The sequence below is a fragment of the Mesocricetus auratus genome, unplaced genomic scaffold, assembly GCF_017639785.1.
Source record: "Mesocricetus auratus isolate SY011 unplaced genomic scaffold, BCM_Maur_2.0 Super-Scaffold_100018, whole genome shotgun sequence".
Classification (NCBI taxonomy): domain Eukaryota; kingdom Metazoa; phylum Chordata; class Mammalia; order Rodentia; family Cricetidae; genus Mesocricetus; species Mesocricetus auratus.
Window position 1 is genome coordinate 828935 of NW_024429199.1, and position 22119 is coordinate 851053.

At 40.6% G+C, this 22119-nt stretch overlaps 1 protein-coding gene across 4 annotated transcripts in view; it reads right to left on the bottom strand.

Annotated features, from left to right (window-relative positions):
* The window catches only part of Pdss2 (decaprenyl diphosphate synthase subunit 2), a 218033-nt gene that overhangs the window by 137240 nt on the left and 58674 nt on the right, over positions 1-22119 (bottom strand). For 3 of the 4 annotated variants that reach the window (XM_040758277.1, XM_040758278.1, XM_040758280.1), the window contains exon 2: positions 13545-13679. The exons of the other annotated variant lie outside the window; for it this stretch is intronic. In XM_040758277.1, the coding sequence (XP_040614211.1) occupies positions 13545-13679 (135 nt within the window). The remainder of the gene's footprint in view (positions 1-13544; positions 13680-22119) is intronic. 4 annotated transcript variants of the gene reach the window in all.

The window sequence follows — 22119 nt, forward strand, 5'->3', positions numbered from 1 at the left end:
CACTATGTAGATCAGGCTGGCCTTGAGCTCAGAGATCACCACCACATTCAGATCACCTGAGGCCAGAAGTAGTGGAAAGCGGTGTAAGCAGTCCACCTTCTATCATCAAAATGGGGGTGGTTCACCCAAGAGCAGAAGAAATCATAACCAATCGTTATAGTCAGTTTTAAACTGAATTCAATCTGAGACGACATTAAGTTGTAGTGTTTAACTTAAAAGGGTTTGAAACAGAAAACAAAATTTTCCAAGTGATTATAAAACTTTTTATGCCAAAAGTTCTTTGAAAAGAACAAAAACAAAACAAAAAATGGCAGTGCCTTGATACTGACATAAACAATCTATTTTCTCTGAAATAGTTATTTATTACTTCTCAAGAGATATATGGGTTACAGGTGCACAAAAATTCCTGTTTAAATATGATCAGTATCTAGGAATCTGTGCTATGCGAAACAAAACAAACAAACAAACCCATGCGCTTATTAACTGACCAAAACCACAGAGATACTTCTAAGCAAATCAGAAAACAGGAAAAAAAGAACATGTCTTAAATATTTAATTTAAATTTCGTCTTTCACCTTCACGGAAGTGTAAATTAAATAGATACAGTTTCAGCTTGACAATCTGGAAGGAAAGGGATACACAGAAGTTCTTAGGGATCAGTTCCTCTGTTTTTACTTGCTTCTTCAAGAACTTTCTGCCTCAAAGGCCATCCATAGGCTGGCACCAGAAAGCCTGTCTCATCTCCTTCTCTGCCAGGCTGTGGACAGCAGGGACAGAGGGAACAGTGCCCACAGGGCAAGGCGCTTCCTGGCTTTAGCAGCCATGTGAATCCATAAAGTCAGGATGCAAAGCAAAGAGCTAACAGTACATGCATGAAACAGACTGCAGAGTCCCAAGGCATCTCCCCAGCCCTATGAACTGTTCCTAAGAAAGATAATTTTCAGCCAAAGGGCTGCAGACAAAAAAAAAAAAAAAAAAAAAAAAGAGTTCCCGTCAGGTATTGTTGAAAACAGCAAGAAGTTACTTACTAGTTACTGCAGACATACCAAAGGAAAACAAAAAACAAAAACAAAAAACTTGTAGTCATAAATGCCAGAGTGATGATTTGGTGGGGAAGGATGGTGCGACCAACACGACACTGAGTTCAGCTTCTGAACCCCAAATGGGGAAGGAGGGAACCGAACTCTGCAAGTTGGTTGTTCTCTGTACTCCACAGGTATACATACCTCCCACTTCAAATGTATACACACATGTAAATGAAAAACAAAACAAAACAGAAACCAAAACTGAAGCCATAAATGAATTAAGCCCTGATAATTTAGTACTAGGTCATTTCAATTCCCCGGTAACTGGCTTTTCAGCTTATTGTTTTTGTTAAATTAAAACTGCTTGGGACTATCTATAAAAAGAGTTAAAAAGTAAATCCACCTCCCCCAGAAGTTTTTAATTGAATGACAAAATTAAATACAGAAATGCATTTTAAATGCAAGTATCCTTCTCCTGTTGCCAGAAAACAACTAACAAAGGGGAGTTAAGTAATTTCATAGCCATATTTTCTCACTCTCCTTCACTGGAACACAGTCATTTGCATGGCATAATAAGCTGTAAATTATAAACACTTTTACATAGCCTGCTGCAAAGAAAAGTCTGCCAGTTTTCTACTATATTGGCTAGTGTTCAAGTGATTAACTACAGCTTTGGAAAGAAGGGGTGGAAACTTGTTTTGTTTCTCAGTTTGTTGGTTCTCTTATGCACAGCCTCTAAAACCCATTGCATCGTTATTTGCAATGAATATATAAATAATTACAGCCAAGGAATAGATGCTCCAAGCACTGCAGGACACAATTATCCCTGGATAGCAGTGAATCTTGCAGGTACAGATCATCCAAGCAATGCTTTGAAATGGTGTCTCGAAATAATGTAAGTAGAATGTCAAATTTTTGTAATACCAAATTGTTTAGCAATGAGCATTTAAGGACTAATGTCAAAAGATATACATTTTGACGTTCATCTATAAAAGTAGTCCATTAGATATAACATATAACTAGGACAGAAGTCTAGTTGGAAAAAAAAACCACAACTGGTTTCTATGTTAAAGAAAACATTCAGGTATCAATATTCCCCAAGAGATGAAAAACAAATCAGGGAAATATGGCAGGCAAACTTGAGTGTTTTTTTTTTAAATCTTTAAATCCTATAACACTCCCCACTTCCACCATCATCCAAATTCAACTGTATGAGGAAAGCTTGTCTCAATAAATCAATGATAATCTACAGAATGCTTGAATGTTCACAATAAGGCTGGGTCTTTGGAGGTCATAGGAAAAGGTGGTAACTTGGTTTCTACAGTATACAACTTAACATTGCCAAACTCAGAACATAAAACTGTGTGCTCAGTGCTAAGAATGGATGTCAAATGAGTAATAATATATATGGAATCCTAATCCAAAGTTTGCCTATGGTATTGAAAAGACCACGGGTTCTAATGGTCGATTGCTTTACTATAATCTTGAGCAAGTTACTACATTTCTCTAAGTCTGTTTTCCAAGAACAGTGATTTGTTTCCAGGCAGGGATGCGAGAAGTAACAGTTAATATATATGAAGAACATGTAATACTAATAGATTTACAGATATCTTTGTAAATATGAGCTATAGTAATGCTTACTATATTTCTATGGTTATTTCACAGCAGTGTTCAACAGATGTTGGTTGAATCAATTAATCGAGCACGGGGATAAAATAGTTAAGCAAACGACTGTTCAAAGTGGCTATTTGAGATGGTCTAGTCTCAAGCACTACTCTAGTGAGGACTTCAGACAAGCCCTGAATTTTTCCATTACACAGAGACAACAAATGATATACCTAGCTCTCTCTGGACTTGACAACTATCCCCATTTTCTCAGGGACGCCTAAAGATGCTGTCACCCCCAGACAAGAGGAAGTTACTTTAAGAACACAATGCCACATTCCCAAGAGGTGGGGTGGGTGTTTTTTGGTCAGTGGGTTATGGATATTCATCATCATTTAGGGGGCTTGGTTACAAGTTGTTATTGGTAATGGTCAGCATTCAAAGATCCTTTTCTAACGGGAAAAGAGGATATGATATAGAAATGATGAGATAAAAGAGTAGATTATTGAATCTAATCTAAAATACAACCATTAATCTCAAAATATTTTATACTGGTATAGATTTGGTTTATTGATACAAATTTAAAGTTAATTTTATTATATCGTAGTATGTTTCTACTGCTATTTGGGGGTATTGTGCTTATGCAGCTCATTTAAAACTTTAATGTATAATTAAAAATACAGGTTAACAGTCATCTATAATAATCAAACTTATAATCATATTAGATATGTTTTTAAGGTTAAACAGATATACTTAGATAGAAAGATGGGTTTTCAAGCCCTTCATAGACATACAAAATATGGCATTTAAAATGTTTTAATCACACAAGGCTTTTCATGACAGCAAGACATGTCTGCTCCTGACAACACCAATTTACTTCAAAGGAAGATGATGGGCATTGAAGAAACTCCCTATGGAGTTTACTATCTTTATGGCAAAAGTTAGCCATTTGGGCAAAGAAACTACCCTTGCCTCAATTGCTGACGGTATATTGTCTAAACTGGACAAAGGAAATAAAGAAAGACACTGCTAAACTTTGTCAAGACAAGGTAGGGCTGTCCTTCAAAATTGCCAGCTTCACAAAAAAGTCTGTCAGATATTCTAGGCTTGTAGACCAACGATAAATGCCCCAACGTTACAGAGGAACTATGGGTGACTGTCTAGACAGTCAACTGTTTCTGTCGTTTCTATAGTTTTGAAAGTGGCTTACACTGTACATTCTGTTTACTCAGTAATATTATATCCTTCTGGGGTCTTCGATGGAGTTGAAGACTAGCTATAGTTTTCCTTAGTTCTGATAGAACATAAATTAGGCACAAAACTTTGGGCTAACAAAGATAAGATAGATAATAGAGCATGTTTTCTAGTTTTGCCAAATACAAATGGACTAGATATTGTAATTGTAATTCTTTCTTAACTGTTTTTTGTATCTATTTTTACTATGTTAAAGCATTCCTTTTTAACTAGACAAAAGGAATAATCCTTTTGTACATTGTAAAGATTTGTCACTCAAATTGGCTTAATAAAAAGCTGACTGGACAGTAGTCAGGCAGGAAGTATAGGCAGGACAACCAAACTAAGGACACTGGAAAGAAGGAGGGCAGAGTCAGGGGAGTCACGAGCCAAATGGAGAAGAAGTAGGACATAGACAAAATGAGGTAATGAGCCATGAGCCATGTGGTAGAATTTAGATAAGAAATTTGGGTTAATTTAAGTAAGAGCTAGTTAGTAATAAGCCTGAGCTATTAGTCAAGTTTTTATAACTAATTTTAAGTGTCCATTTGCGAACTGGCAGGTCGGAAGAAAAGACAACCAACAGGCCCTATTGTCTGACTCATCCTGACTTCCAGTCCTGGGCCATGACTGCCTCCTTCATTTGACCCTCAGCCAACATTTCCTATCTGGCCAAGCCTAGGCCATCATGTAGATCAGTTTAAGTTCTTGCATTTAAACCTTTCTTGGTGGACAAAGAAAATGTAGATGATACTTTCACCTTTGTGTCACATTAGAGCTACTAGGAAATGACAGTTATGCTGTCATGAAATGTATTTTAACCCTGGAAGGAGTGAGGTACAGGTGGAAGAATTAAGGGTATTCTACTTGATAATTCTGGTACATGAGCTAGTTTGTTGGAGCTCATTCCCTATGGTAGGATGCCATGCTCAGTTTTAATGTAAGGGACAGGGGCCGGGCCCTGCCCCAAGCTATTTACCAGACTATGATGACTCTTCATGGAAGCCCTTACCGGTTAGGAGGAGTGAACTGGAGGTTGGGGGAGATGAGGAAGGGTGGGAGGATGTGAGGGGGAATGGTGTAGGAGGATTAGGAGGGAGAACTGGTTGGAATGTAAAATGAAGTCAAAAAAGGAAAAAAAACACTTGAGGAAGGTATGAATGGGGGGGGAATAAATAAATAAAAATGTGAGACTTAGGATGCCAGCAATGTCGGAGTATGGATGCCATGACTGGAGAGAACCAACCTAAGAATATGCCTTTTGCCTCTATTATTTGGGCCACCCAGTTACAGTCTTGAGGAGGGTAAGGGAAAGTTAATTGTATATGAGAAAGGGTTCCCTGGGTTCTAATCCTGCTGTAGAAGCTAGTTCTCACCTACAAGGGGTGGCAAGGTCTGTTTATCTCTAGTTAAACAAAGGCACAGCCAATTGACATGGGTCAATGGTTGCCCCAGTGATGAATACTGAGATAGCCCCAATAGTTATGCTGGAGACTGCTCTCAGGGGTGAAAGTGCACCAATAGTGTCAGGAAGACTACCAGATGATGACTTGCTTTCTTTCCTTGTTTGAGAACAAAGACTGTTTCATTTTTGCATCTGTTCAGCAGAGGAGAGGTGGACAGGGCAGAAGAAATAGACTACAGGTTAGCTGAACCTAGTTGGACATGTGTTATTGCTAGTGAAGCTGCTGGTTTGAAATTCACTGTTGTCCCACTTTATAAATGAATGAGTTCTATTTGACTTGCTTAAGGTCAAATAACTAGCCAGCTACAGATCTGAGACAAAACCCGAGATATTTCTTTTGCAACACACTACTTATTACTGGTAGTGCCCTCGATTTGGGCTTAAAGGATCAGAGAGAGCATTAAGTCATAAAGCTAGTAAATAGATGCTTCCATTAAAAAGATGTTTTTGAGATGGAATCTGGGCATGCTGCATAGGTTAAACTTGCCTCTTCCCTCAGCTTCCAAGGGAACTGATTATAAGCATGTGCTATGTTATACATTTTGAGCAATTTTAGGTTTTCTACACAGAACATTTTATGTATACGCCCAGTCATAGTTATTACCACTGTGAGCTTTCTCCTTCATCCTGTTCTATACATTTATACATGATCGTAGGTAAAGGACCACTAGAACACATCAGAAGTCAATGATGTTTAGGATGTAGAACTGAACATTGGGTATTGCCTTTGGCTTTGGACTCTTATAGTCAGCAGACAGCATTCCCTTAAGAAAAAGACTACAAAAGACTCTCAGCATCAAAAAACCCAACATATTTATGCAGCTCAATCTTGCTGTAATGTAGTCAGGCAGGCTAATGTATATTGTGTTATTTACATATGATCAACTAACTCTCAGGATGAGTACATTAGTAGCTTAGCCCGCCTGCTTTTGGTGGTTAATTATACTTGTGTTGGAAGAGGCTGATCTTGTATTGTGTTTTTCCAGACACTTCAGCAAAGCAATGGCGTCTGATGTACAGAATGTTGAACATAAAGCGCCTTCCCTTTTCACTCAACGTGTAATTGCTGTATTTGTGCATGCTGTGTAAGCTGAAAATAACAATAAAAAGTTAATGAAGAAAATAAGTACTGCTTGTAATGAATTAGTAATACTGCTAGATTTGTATGTGCATTTTATTGTTGTAAGTTGAATACCATCAATAGGAATATGTAATCAAACTGTACATGTTTTCTTGCAATTGCTCTGAAAAATAGCAGAAGTAACTTGATAGAGGGCTGATCCCTAAAATCTACAAAGAACTCAAGAAGCAAGTCTCCAAAACACCAAAGGATCCAATTAAAAAGTGGGATACAGAACTAGATAGAGAATTCTCAATAGAGGAGACTAAAATGGCTGAGAGACACTTAAGAAAGTGCTCAACATGCCTAGCAATCAGAGAAATGCAAATCAAAACAACTCTGAGATACCATCTTACTCCTGTCAGAATGGCTAAAATAAAAAAAACACCAATGACATTTTATGCTGGAGAGGATGAGGAGAAAGGGGAACACTCCTCCACTGCTGGTGGGAGTGCCAATTTCCAGCCACTATGGAAATCAGTATGGAGATTCCTCAAGAAAATGGGAATCAGTCTACCACAAGACCCAGCAATTCCATATTGTTAGGCATATACCCAAAAGATGCACATTCATACAACAAGGACATCTGTTCCACTATGTTTATAGCAGCCCTATTTGTAATAGCCAGAACCTGGAAGCAACCTAGATGCCCCTCAACTGAAAAGTGGATAGAGAAAATGTGGTACATTTACACAATGGAATACTATTCAGCAGGAAAAAAAAAAACAATGGAATCTTGAAATTTGCAGGCAAATGGATGGCACTAGAAGAAACCATCCTGAGTGAGGTAACCCAGTCACAAAAAGACAAACATGTTTTAGACATGAATCAGGGGAGTGCCAGTCTACAATCCCACTGCCATAGAGGCAGGGAAACAGGAAGGACCCTAAGAGAGACAGACATGATACCCCAGAGAAGGTGGAATGAGGCAAGATCTCCTGAGCAGATTGGGAGCACAGGGTGGGGGAGGGGAAAGGGAGCCAGGAAAAAGAGAGGGAGACAAGAGGAAGGGAGAGGAGGACATGGGGGAGCAGGAAAGTTGAGTTGGGGGAAGAATAGAGGAGAGCAGGAGTGGGAATTCAGAAAGTTGCTTTTCTAAACCTGATTTCTCATTAGGGAAAGTGTATTTCTGCCTCACAGAATTCCCAATAGGATTCCAGCTTAGGCACTCTGAAATAGAATAACATTTCCCAAACTTCTGTGGCATTCTGTAAGATACACTGTTGATAGCTTAAATGGCTCTGTAGTCAAATAATTATTAGTAAAGGTATCTTTTTAGAAATTCACAGAGCATACCTTATGTCCACAGTGACTCCCGAGTATTCTGAAACAGAAAAATCTTTTTGGCTGCCTTTGAACTAGTATGCTAGCACATGCCTATTTGACTGACCTTTTGTTCACCTATACACCTAGTTACAGCCATAAACTCTGGAACACAGTTTGGAAAATGCTGGCAGGAAGGAAAAGCATGGTGTTACAGGAAACAAGGGGTCTGAGTACGGCCAAGGCAATACTCAGCCCATACTTGGGGTAAAATCTTGACTATCCTTTCCAGGTCTATTTTCCCTCTCAAATAGTGTCAGACTATCTGCAACTCTGGCGGATTCTTTCTCTTAGACCTCATGTCATAGAATCATTCATTTGCTTGTGTGTGTGTATGTGGCTGGGGATAGAATTGGGCCTGGCACATCCTAGGCAAGTGCTCTACCAGCCCCACTCCAGGGTCATCTAAGCAAGGTGATCTAGTTATGTCCTACAATATGCATTTTTGTGAGGAGCCGCCCTCGCTATCGCTATTGCCGTTAGAAGATGACGCTGACATCTGCTGTCAGTTGGAGTTAACCGTTAGAAGATGGCGCTGACATCTGCTGTCAGTTGGAGTTAACCGTTTAAGCTGTGCCTCTCCCGTGGCGTCATCTGGGGTGATGTGCAAACCACCAATCCCGGCTCTACACGTCTCACTCGGAGCTCCTAGGCTTATATAAGGGGCTGGGTTTCTTAGCTTGGGGTCTCCCTCTAAGAAGCTGATCATCTATCTCTCAAGATGCATTAAAGCTTTACTGCAGAAGGATCCGAGTGTTCTGCGTCGTTCTTGCTGGCGAGACGGTAGCGCGGGACACATTTTATTGGGGCCCCTGCATTCTATTCGCTCTTTTCTCCTTCCTTTCCCTTCTCCTCTTTCTCTTTTGTGGTATTATCAGGGACTGAACCCAGGGTTTTGTGAATGCTAGACAAGTTCTTTACCACTGGGCCCTATTGCCAGCCCTAATTTACTTACTTATTAGTATTTATTTATATAAGGCTTCACTATCTATCTCAGTTGGTCTGGAGCTTATCCTGCTGCCTCTGCTTCTCAGTGCTGTATGAGAGGAATGAGGCACCAAGCCCAACTTTCATTTATTTCTTTAAAAAGTTTTAAAATTTACTTTTGTTATTATTATTATTACTCATGTGTGTATGTGTGCACACAAGCCATGGCAATGTGGAGGCCAGAGAAGCACTTCCTGGAGTTGGCTGTCTCCTTACTCATTTATGCGGATTGCATGGCAAGGGCCTTTCCCACTGCACCACCTCACTGGCCCTCACTGAACTCTTTCCAAGGCTCTCTCAGGCCGGTGAGATGGCTCAGTGGATAAGGGTCCTTGTTGACAAGATTGATGATCTGAGTTCCATGCCTGGGGCCCTACATGATGGAAAGAGGACAGTCTAGGCAGTTGTCCCCGATCTCACACATGTGCATGACATACTCTGCTCCCTCTAAATAAATGGTAAAAGCAACAACAAATTCTCTCAAGTATATGTGAAGGCAGCTGTTGTCTTTTGCCAGATCCCAGATCTACTCTGCTGCCTTCTGGGCATCTCTCATTGTCTTCCGGGACAGACCCCTAAGTCTTTGGGCTCTTCACAGTCTCTCTTCAGCTTTGCTTTCCACTGAATCTCCTCGTTTTACTGTATGAGTTTGCTCAGGCTGAGGGAAGAGTCTGTTCACGCTGTTCTCCCTGGCTTGCATATGCCTATCAAGGTCACAGGTTCATATAGGCATTCTCTGTGTGTGTGTGTCCATGTCCAGCTTTCCCTTTAAAGGACTCTAGTTATATTAGGAGGTTAAGGTTTATTTCAATGGCTTCATTTTAATTTGATTACCCCTGGGGGAAAAGGTATCTGCTCCAAATAAGGCCATACTACGAAGTACTAGGGGACAGGACTTAACATATGAATCTTGAGATGACAATTCAAGTCACAACACACATAATGAATAGTCTCAGTTCTATAAATTCACATATTCATTCATGTATCAATTATTAGAAGTCCACACAATTGTGGGCTCCCCCAGGTACTTCTATTCCCCTTGTCTTTGGTAAGTCAGAATCTCAGTTCCTCTGACTAGGGAAAACCCTTCACAATGCCTTTTACTCGTCTGCTTTCCTAGAGCAGATGGCCTTCTGGCTATCTTCAGGACTCACTTCTAAGTCCTCTACTCAAAGCCTAAATGGCTCCTTTCACAAGAGATTTTCCCTGTTTTTATCAACACGCTTAATTCTCTCACAGAACTCTGTCCATACTTGATTACAGCACCATAACATGGTATTACACTTGCTCTAGTTTTTGTTTTGTTTGACACAAGGTCTCACTATATAGCCCTGATTACCATGAAACTCACTGAAAGGTAAAACTGGAAGGGAGAGCACTCAGAGACAGAGACCAGGAAGACCACAGTGGTTAAAATCTAGACATGAAGTAACAAAGGCCTGAAGCAGGGGAGTAGAAATGGATGGCAAGAAAGGGAGAGCTGCAGAAATGTGAATGGGTGGCTTACAGGGCAGAGAACATAAAAGGGTGGGAGGTATCAGGATTAAGAAGCTTCCAAGGGTAAGAGCTCAACAGGATAGTGATAGCATTAACCCAAACAGAACAGTGCATTACATTAGCACCTGTTGCTACTAGCAAAATAAGTATCCATTTAAATAAGTTAAAGTGGACTTTCCTTCATTGTGCTGACATGGATGCACAGGTTGGTTCACTTCCAAAGAGTGGTTCAGAGACCACAACATCTCCTTGAATGGGCCTCCAAGAGCATCTGCTTCACATACATCATTGTCTAGTAAGTAATGAGTAACACTTCCAGAGGTTTCCATTGATAATGTGAATTATTTAACATTTTAGGGAAGTACTAACTTGGAAACTTTTAATTTATCTCCAAACTATTGGGGTTACATTGTTGATATAACACCACTTTTGCTTAAAACCTATTAGCTAGATTTCAGACAGAAGTCTAACCCAGAAAACTGCAAGGGAAGCTGGGAAACATAGCCTAACTGGGTACTAGGGAAGGAAAGAGCACGCACTTGTTAACTTTGTATTCTGTTTGTAGCAACTGTGTTGGTTTTAGACATGAGGAGTCCTACGTAACTCTGAACTCACTGTGTACAGGTTGGTCTCAAATTTGTCCTCGTGCCTCAGCTTTAGCTTTTCATTTTCCAGTTTGTGCACCAACATGTGCAATTTGTTTTTAACTGCTAGTTATAAGAGAATATTCTGAGTTGGTTCTTACAAAACAACAAAGGAAGCTGAACCATTTGGAAAATTCACCTGGGCCTACTGTGTTGGTACACACTAGTACTTCTAAGCACTTAAGAGGTTGCAGCAGGAGGATGGTGAATTCAGTAACATCCTAGGCTATATAGCCAGTTTCAGGCCACCCTGGACTCCAGAGCAAGACCACACTACTAATATTGTAATACTAACAGCAACAACAACCACCTGAATTTCTTTAAATAATCCTGCTACATTAGAAAAAACTCAATTTACATATAAGTATTATACTTAGTACAAAATAGGTTTTGTATACAAAACAAAAATATTCTATCATTATTAGAATGGAAAGTTGCAAGTTTTCTTATTATGGTTGGAGATATTTGCAAATGGAGCCCGAACCTAAGAACCAGACCATGCTTGGCAGGTGCTCAACCACTGAGCTCTAGCTCCAGTTGCAGTTAGATGTTTTTATTTGCCTTAGAATCGATTTTTTAAAAGTTATGATTGATGACATACACTCTAAACCTGATATCTTGTTGGCAAAGGGCTTGGGTGGATGTTTATAGCACATTTTTACAAATGTGGGTCTCATGCCTTTCCCCCCAGCTATGCTTATTACATTGTAGCCTAAATTCTGTCTCTCTTGGCTATTATGTGATAAGTTTGCAGACACCTTCACAGCACCAGTTATATCCTGAGGCCAAACAAAGAAGATCACCTAACTCACTTTGGGTCCCTTAGGTAATTTACTCAGGCCCCATTAGCTGACATCAAAGTCAAACTAAAGAGAAAGAAACACCAGCAATATAAACCCCAGTAGTTGGGGGTAAATTAAAAAGCTCCCAAATCAGTACTTTCCTCAAATGTTAAATAATTCACTGTGGCATTACAGATACAAGCCTCTAGCAAAAGTTACACTTGAATAATTATGGAAGCAGGAGACAAACAAATTGACTTCAGTAGTACAGAAACAAATTGGTGGTGTCTCAAATGCCTATGCCAAATTACTTTTCTACATTAGCAAGTGAGTAAAACACCCAGACAACTGATGAATTACTAGATCAAGTTTGATTAGAGAAAGTGGCCTAGAAGTATGTATCAGGATCACTCCTAAACATAATAGAGATTCTACCAGTTCAAGTATAAAACGTCTAGATTATTTGAAAAGATTTCCGGTCTTTGAGACAGGGCTCATTCTGTAGCTCAGGCAGGTCTCCAATGGGATCCTCCTGCCTCAGTATTCCACATGTTGGAACTAGAGGCACGTATTCCTATGCACAGCCTTACCTGGAAAGGTGTTGGTGCCTGATGTGCACCTATTATCTTACCAAAATCTACTCAGACTGCTTAGAGTCTATATGGCAAAGATGAACAATATAGTTGTTGCAGAGGGAAAGGGAAAGTAGAACCCTGAGCAAACATCATCGGGTAACCACATACATATGGACAACAGCCCCTGAATTACAGAACCCTTACCATCTAGAAGAAAAACAGGACTTCAATTTAATGTTGTCACCACCTATCCAGGAGATTGTTTATGCTAACTTCTGTAACATGAAAACCATTCAGTTATGAACAACTCTTCCATATGGAATGGCACTTTAAAAAGGCTATGAGAAATAATAAAAATATGGCTGGTGTTCATCTTATCCACATGTGCAGAGTTACCTAGATGTACAAGCAGACAGTTGACAACAAGGGCAGGATCAAAGTCAGGAAGCTGGAAATCAGTGGGGTTCCTGATAGGATGGAGATGTGTGACCCATTTGCTTTCCATTCCAATGGGTTGCTTATAATCACTCTAAACCTTTGTATATACTTTTTTTCCTCTCATAACCTAAGCTAAATTTGGTCAAGAATTTTCTATAAGATGCATAAGGCAAAGTCTTGAGCTTAACACAGAAGCAGTGTGGAGAAGATAGATATCCATCTAAATAGATTTTCATTTGTAAGCTTGTCAGACATTCTCACCAGTGTATCTTAAGGCAACACACCAATTCAATGTCTAGAGTAACATACAAGAGAAATGAAATATTTGAAAGAGAGAAGACAGGTGGACAAGGGGATCTGGAGTCAGAACTTCCAGCATTTGCTGCATGTAGCCTGAGAAAATGTTTCAGAGTTTGGGATTTGTTTTTTCAAGAGCAGACAACTCTTCTAGTAGTATTAGAAAGATTATGTAACTCACAAAATGACTATTACCTAACAACATAATCATAAATCAATTCAAAATGATCAGAAACTGAAATCAATCCCAGCACATCCCTTCTACTGAAAATACTTACATAAAAGGGGAAAGGGTGTGCTAAAAGATGCAGGCTGTGGTGTGCATACCACTGAGTGCATATGTGGAGATCAGAGAATAGCTTTGGGAAGCTGTTCTCTCCTTGTACCATGTAGGTTCTCGGGTACCAAACTCAGGTCATCTGGCTATTCAAACAGGAACGGTTACTGCTGAGCCACCGGAGAGGCCTCAACTCTGTTTTCATTTGACTTAGAATCAGAATGACTGGGGCTGATCAGTGACTCACAGTCTAGAGAGCAATGTGGGAACACTTACCATGAGTATATCCCACTGACCATGTCGTAGTTCTGACATGGAGAGTTGCCCGTGCTGGGCCCGGCTGCTTTGGAAATGAGCAGGACCACCAGGCCCCGCAGTTGGAGGTTATGCCGGCTGTCATGCACAAGGCCCCTGGTAACAAAGAGAGAAGAGGATTAACACACTCCCCCATGAGTGGCCAGATCAAGCTAGACGATGGCTACAACAATTCTCAAATTTCTAAGACAGAACAATGGGTTTTTTCTAAAATAAAGAGAATTGTAGGAGGAAAGAATAAGACAGCAGGAGAACTTAACAGTTTTTAAAGTGACAATCTCAAAGTGGGCCTGACAATATGGCTCCCTTCTCTTTCTGGGTCCTCCCACTGGCTAACCCCTAAGTCACACTCTTTCATTTTTCTTACTGACACAGATTGGAACTTGTGGCTTTGCGAATGCTCAATAAGTTCTCTACCACCGTGCTACACTCCAAGCTCTCCTTCACCAACCACATTTGCTTTGACATCAAAAGGGGGACTAAACCTGCTAGGTCAAACTGCAGCAGTGGGCTCCAGGGCCAGAGGGGTCTGTACTTGACAAGCTATTTGTCATTCACCAGAGGCTGACATCTTGCTCCATAGAATGAGCAATAGCAGTAGTCATAAATGGATGGTCAATGTGAATAAAGTGTGGAATGCCATGGTAGCATGTGACAGGGAGTAAGCTACATTCTCTTTGTACTGGCAACCTATCCCCCCCCCTTTTTGTTAAACAGTTTCCTTCTTCTACTTTCAATTCCTATATCAACAAGTCTTCCCGAAGTCTTTATTTTTTATCTTTTCTTCTTTCTTCCTTTTTTTTTAAATTCAAATTAGAAACACGCTTTTTTCACATGTCAATCCTAGATCTCTCTTCCTCCCCTCCTCCCCACCAGGCCCCCACCCATTATCCACTCTGATCCTCCATGGAGGATCTCCAGAGTGTGTCATTTCATCCAGGGCAGGGTCTAGGCCCACCCCCATGAGTCCAGCCTGAGAGAGTATCCCTCATTGTGGGATGGGCAGCCAATGTCCATTTGTATGCCAGGGATAAATACTACCAAAGGCCCCCATAAATTACCAAGGCCTCCTCACTGACACCCACATTCAGGGGGTATGGATCAGTTCCATGCTGTCCACCCTGCCATCAGTCTGGGTTCCAAGAGCTCCTCCTTGTTCATGTCAACTGTTTCTGTGGGTTAAACCAGCCCAGTCTTAACCACTTTGCTCATCTATTCTCCCTTTCTGTCACTGGATTCCAGGAGTTCAGTTCAGTGTTTAGCTATGGGTGTCTGCCTCTGTTTCCATGTGTCACTGGATGAAGGTTCTGTTTCCCAGATTCTCTGGCAATGAGATTGTAGGCTGGCACTCCCCTGATTCATGTCTAAAATCCATATATGAGTGAGTACATATCATGTTTCTCTTTTTGTGACTGGGTTACCTCACTCAGGATGGTTTCTTCTAGTGCCATCCATTTGCCTGCAAATTTCAGGACTCCATTGTTTTTTTCCACTGGATAGTATTCCATTGTATAAATGTATCACATTTTCTCTAGCCACTCTTCAGTTGAGGGGCATCTAGGTTGCTTCCAGGTTCTGGCTATTACAAATAGGGCTGCTATAAATGTAGTGGAACAGACATCCTTATTGTACGAATGTGTATCTTTTGGATATATACCTAAGAGTGGAATTGCTGGGTCTTGTGGTAGACTGATTCCCATTTTCCTGAGGAATCTCCATACTGATTTCCAAAATGGCTGTACGAGTTGCCACTCCCACCAGCAGTGGAGTAGAGTTCCCCTTTCTCTACATCCTCTCCAGCATAAATTGTCACTGGTGTTTTTGATTTTAGCCATTCTGACAGGAGTAAGATGGTATCTCAGAGTTATTTTGATTTGTATTTTCCAGATGACTAGGGATGTTGAGCACTTTCTTAAGTGTCTCTCAGCCATTTTAGACTCCTCTACTGAGAATTCTCTATTTAGTTCTGTATCCCACTTTTTAATTGGATCCTTTGGTGTTTTGGAGACTTGCTTCTTGAGCTCTTTGTAAATTTTGAAAACCAGTCCTCTGTCAGATGTGGGGTTAGTGAATATCTTTTCCTAATCTGTGGGTTGACTTTTTGTCTTGCTGACTGGCTCTTTTGCCTTACAGAAGCTTCTCAATTTCAGGAGGTCCCATTTATTAATTGTCGATCTTAGTATCTGTGCTACTGGAGTTATGTTCAAGAAGTCTCTATCTCCACTAACACCCTTAAAAACAGCACTGGGATGAACTGATTGAAACTTCTGAAGCTTAAATATTCATCCACAACCAAAAAGAACAAGTCTTGCTTCTGGGCATAAGAACATTGGAATTCTCAATGAACAGAGCTAATCTTACATACTATATCCCAGGTCATTATGGGACACTTGGAACTCGGTTCTCTAAAATGGGATACTGGCAAGTTGAGCCTCATCCAGAGGCTAGCAAAAGTTCTACTTTGGATTAGGGATCCTCTGTCAGCCTAAACTCTATGCAAATACTCCCAAATTTGAAAGACCCTAAAATGGGAATCATTTCTGATCCTAAACATTTTGATAGATGATACTCAACCTGTATTGCAACATGTGTAGCTGTCAGATAGGAAAATATTGATGTTGGTGTTCTTAATTTTATTCAGTCAAAAACGCAGTGTCAGGAAGAAGTTATGTGAGGAAAAGTGTTCTGGAGAGAAGTGAAGGTGTGAGGTGAGGCAGAAAACATGGCAGGAGCAGACTGAGGGGAGGAGCTAGAGAATGAACACTAATCACTTAAAGGTTTCCATAGGGAGAGGAAAAGGCTCCACAGGCTTTAAGACTGACATGGAGAAGCCTCAGCAGGCTCTGGTGATGCCTAACCTTTGTTGTTAGAAATCTTTGAGGTGACACAGCCTCTGCCATGTTCCACAGAAGCCTGGGCTATTTGATATCTAGAAGTTTTCCTTATTCTGAATAACTTCATTTTACTATATTATTTGATAACCCCACAAGTATAGCAAATATGAAAGTGAGAAGTTCTTTACTATTACCAGTGTTGAAAATGAAAACAATACTTAGTATTATGTAGCTCTCATCACTAAAACTCTGCGGAACTGTTTATGTTTAGTTGAGATGAACACGTTTCACCACTCCCATATTCATCCACCTGTGAATGCTGGAACCTTTTATACATGAAGCACTGTGCTAGGTACTGGGCTATAGTAAGCAAAGCAATGGAGCTTAGGATCTAGCAGAAGAAATAATCAATAATAAAATGCAAAATCACAATAGTAATAAATGCTTCCAGGAACAAAGAGAGAATATCATAAAAATTCATAACAGAATTATCTACATCAGGAAAAACAGGCTTCCTTGGAGAAGTAATGACTGAGCTGACATTCAAAGGAAGAAAAGATATAAAAGGAATATGAGAAGGGTAAGAAGACTGTTCACAGCACAAGAATGACTTAGAGGCACACACTTAGGGACTAGACTATGCAGGTTCAACATTCTGTGGCAAGAGGTTTGCTCTTTATCCAAAGAACAATGGGAAGGTACTATAGTATTAAAGCAAATGAAAAATGAAACAAAACACATATCTATCATTGTTGTAGAAAGATGATATGAGGGGGCGGGCAGGGGATATAACCAAGTGGTATAAGGTATCTGAAGATGTGGCCTGGCCTTTGTAACACTCAGTGAGAATTACTGGACTAGCTTTATGCACATCTAGAGATGGGTCAAACCTAAAATAACATTTTAACTCCATTCAAGTAGATACTGCACTTTTTACAGTCCTAGAATATTACTTACTATGAATATATAACCAATTTTAAATATTACTCATTCTGAAAACTCTGTAAATTATATTTGGGGGTAAAAACCAAGCCAAACCAGCCAAACAAGAAACCCAACCCATTCTAAAATGGGTTGCCCTGAAATTCATTGTTTAGCCCAAGTGGGCTCTGACCTGAGACAATTCTCCTGCCTCTGCCTTTCAATTGCTGGGATTACAGGTGAAAGCTAGATGCCCAGCTTGGTTGAAAAGCTTTGCTTCTTCCAAAATTCTAGTGTAGATCTGCAATGACTGACCAATGTGAGGAGGACTGAAGTCCTAATAGGTGGGCTGAGAAGATGACACTTTGGGCCAGGGAGCCGCCACACATTAGAAAGCTGTCTCGCTTAGTTCTGTTCTACTACCACACCTTTCCACAACTATTAACTCATTTCTCTTCCTTAATGCAACCCTGCATCTCAAGTTCTCAAATCACTGCTATGCAATTGTTTTAAAAGTACGTTCTCTTAAATTTTGTTTTATTACAAATGCATTAAGATGGAGGGCATACAAAGAAACAGCTATTACAGGAAGCTGATAATATATTTTAATACATACTCAATAATATAAAGGACAGAAAACAAAAGCAGCAGAGTAAAGGATAACAGCACACAGAGAAAAGCTTCTTACTGGAGGTGTCCCTCACTATCCAGACTGAAAGATGAGTAGAGAATGGGAAGACAGGGAGGCTGGGGTCCATTATTATGGTGAGGGAGAGAAGCAGGAGAAGCAGGGACAAGAAGGGATTGGGAGTGGGTTCAGAATCTGTGGGACTATCCATGTAGGCATGAGAGTCTCATAAACAAGTCCAGTAAAGCAGACAGCCACAGGACGCAGCATCTCGGAACTCAGGTGTAGTCTGTACTTCTGCAAGCAATCTGGGGGTTTGGACAGTTTGTCAGTGAGATAGGAGCGCAATTAGCACTAAAGACTAAAACCATTCACTGGGTCTAATACCATGGTGATGGCATGTTGGGTGCAGAGGAAATGAGAGGGAAGACCAGTAGGGAGGCACCTCATCCAGCAGCCTGGGGAGAGATAATGAGGGCTTCAATTAGGGCAGTGACAATAGGGATGAAGAATCGCTGCGATCTCAGGCAGCAGCATGGAGGTGGCAATGGGTACTAGGGCCCACTGACCAGATGAAAGAGACACGGAGAGAGAAGAGAAAAACAAAGGAAAGGCAGTGACTGAGTTTAAGAGTCAAACCTGCTTGTTAAAGGTAAAGATGCTACACTTAGTAGAGATTGGAAATAAATCTGAGAGGGAATTGGTATTTAATTTTTGACATGCTAATTTTGAATGCAAGGAGAATTTCCAGATGGAGATGCCCAGTGGGGAGCTGGAAATGCTGTGGGTATAGATTTAGTAGGTTTCTTCATGGAAGTGATGGCTGAAACAGGAGAAATTGATGGATGAAGGTGTTTTGGAGGGGAAGGAAGAAAAAAATGGCAAAGAGCTAAGAAGAGGAGGAGAAGCTAAGGTGTGGTAGTGTATACAAGAAATTCTATTTTCTTTTCTTTCTTTATTTTTTGAGAGACATAGTGTGTCCTAGAACACATTATGTAGACCAGGTTGGCCTCCAACTCAGAGATCCACCTGCCTCTGCCTCCAGAGCTCCACACTAGAAATTTTAACATGCAGGAGGATTGAGGGGATGCTGCAAGCCCAGGCTACAGAGTGAGTTCAAGGCTAGTTCTGTGCTAGACAGTAAAACTTTGTCTCAAACTACTTACCTACCTATCTACACACATGGAAATTAAATCTTGGGAATTCCTAGGTTTAGGAGACTTGGGAAGAATTCCCAACCAAGGAATGTATTCTACCCACAAATAAAAGAGTCTCCAAGACATGGATAAAGAAATATATACCCACTAATGGTGGGAGCAGAAGATGAAATCAACCCTTTCTTCCTCAAGCTTCTTTTGATCATATCTTATAGCAATAGAAATCCTAAGAAACATACACTTTGCTTTTAAATATTTATTTGTTTGTGTGTGTGAGTGGGAGTACTTATGTTGTGAAAGCGTGTGTTCTCACTCACACACACACACACACACACACACACACACACACACACACACACACACACAGGCATGTGGCAATCAAGGACAGCTTGCAGGAATCAGCTCTCTTCCTCCACTATGACATAATGGCATGTGACGCATGTGGCTCACAGGGGTCAAACTTGGGTCATCAGGTTTGGCATAAAGGCGTAGGTTTACCCCTGAGCTATCTCATCAGCCCAGAGGCTGCCTGTTTGAGGGGCTTTGAGGGTATTTATTATAACCCTCTAGATCAGCATTTAACACACTAAGTAGTAGAAATGACTATCAACAACAATGTGGACAATAGCTATAACATACCGTGAAGCCAAGCATCAGCTGTTTTCTCACAAAACTCATGCCAAGGAGGCTTAGGAAAGTTTAATAATTATTGGCCACATTGGCCAATTAGTAATGGAAGTACCAAGATATAAACAGCCCAGTCTTTTGTGCCTTGAGACAACTATGCAAAGATTTCAGGTAGTTACAAGTTTGTATAAACTCTAGATGATTCAGCAACTATTCACATCTACAAATTATTCCCCTAGTGGTTTAGCACAGGTATTATGACTGGTGGCTGCTCCAAAACACAGGCAAGCCTTTCACAAGGGTTGAATATCAGATATCATGTATACCAGACACTGACATTATTTACATTACTATTCTTAACAGTAGCAACATTAAGTTATGAAGTAGCAATGAAGTAAATTTATGGTTCCAAATCACCACAACATGAGGAACTGTACTAAAGGCTCACAGCATTAGGAAGGTTGAGAACCACTGCTCTATGGCTATGACTATGCTAAAAGACGAGGTTGCAATTAGTCCAAATAAATAGCTGTGACTAGTCCAAACACTTCTTCTGGTGCTATATAAACAGAGTCCTCAGGTATATAGAGTCAGCTGGAATATATTCCCCTAGGGAGCCTGCTCTGGTTTAGCAATGTCAGGCAATAAATGGCTTCTCCTGATCTACTTTCAGTAGCACCAACCAGGCTAGTAACAGAAAGAAGATCAGAATCAAAGGACAGGTAGGAGGTAACAGCAGAGAGGTCCTGTTGATGGTTGTCAAGTTGAAGGGGTCAGACAGCCAGCTGTTTGATGACTGAAGAAGCAGAAGCAGCTGAATTGTCCAGAGTGGCCAGAGCAGAAAAGAAGGGCAGGTAGAAAGATGACAACAGAAGATGGAGAACTAACACTACTGATGGAGAAAAGGCTGTGAGGAGCCAAAGTTTTGGTCACCAGAACACTGCAAGTCTTCAGGACCTAGGGCCAGACCTCAGTTGAGAGTTGCAATACTAGCCATTGCCAAAGGTTGAAATATCTTAATCCCTAGGTCTTCCATGGAGCTGCAATGCCACGCACAGGGAAGGGTTGAGAAAGCCTGATTTCCCAGGCATACGAAGAGCTCATACTCACAGGGCTAAAGGTCCCCTTATCTGAGGCTTGCTTAAGGGTTTGAGGACTAGGGGTTACACTTGTTGCGTCAGCCTGCCCACAGCTGCCGCTCTATACTGAACAGTGGGGGAAACTACAGTTGACAGAGACCAGCACCTGAAGAACTCCATGCTGACCCATGATTCTATGTAGATAGAGCAAAAGAACCCTGAATGACTATAGTACCAGCTGGTAATATAGTCAATCTACTCTAAAGTCCTGAGTCCCTCTTCCTAAATTATGACTCCTTTAAACATTTACTCACACACAGTACAAGTCCCAACACATTCTAACAACTATGTCATTTGAATACTATGTTAATGAAGTTACCACTTATAAAAATGGACCACACCAAAGCACCTATTCCTTAAGCTTTACAGAGAAGTGAATACATGGTCTCTGTGCCTTCTTTGTTCATTTGAAAGAAGTGAGTGGCATCACTGTCACATCCTTGCCCTGCCCTCATTCACTTTGAAGAGAAGGTGGAGGCGCTGTCAGATTAAGTCCCAGTACCTTGTTCTTTGAAAGAATGGTTATTTTTACTATTTTAAATTATGTGTATGTGTGTTTCTGAGTGTAAGGGCCTGCATTAGCCAGAGGCATTGGGAGTCTGCAATAGAAATTACAGACAGTTATGTACTGATGTGGGTGCTGGGAACTGAACTCAAGACCTCTGCGAGAGCAATATTCTCTTTTAACCATTAAGTCATCTCTCCAGACGATGGCAAGATCTTTTTAAGATTATGTTTAAGAGTTCAGAATTAACCGGGTGTTGGTGGTACATACCTTTAATTCCAGCACTCGGGAGACAGAGGCAGGCGTATCACTGTGAGTTCGGGGCCAGCTTGATCTACAGAGAGACTTCCAGGACAGCCTCCAAAGCAATACAGAGAAACTATGTCTCAACAAAAAAAAAAAAAAAAAAAAAAAAAAAGAGTTGTACTTGCAGCCAAGCCTGACGACCTGAACTCAGTCCCCAGAACTCAAACAGTGGAAGTAGAAAACTAACTCTTGAAACTTGTCCAGCAGAAACAAAGAGATCCTTGAGTTTACTGGCCAAACAGCCTGGCATACCTGGCAAGTTCCGGGCCAGCCTAATAACAAACCCTGACTCAAAAAAAGGTAGATGCCACCCAAAGTTGTCCTCTTGTCTCATGAACATATATATATACACACATATACATACATAAAGAAGAAATTCTGGAAAGAACTATTGTCATTAAATAGACTCAAAGCTCCCT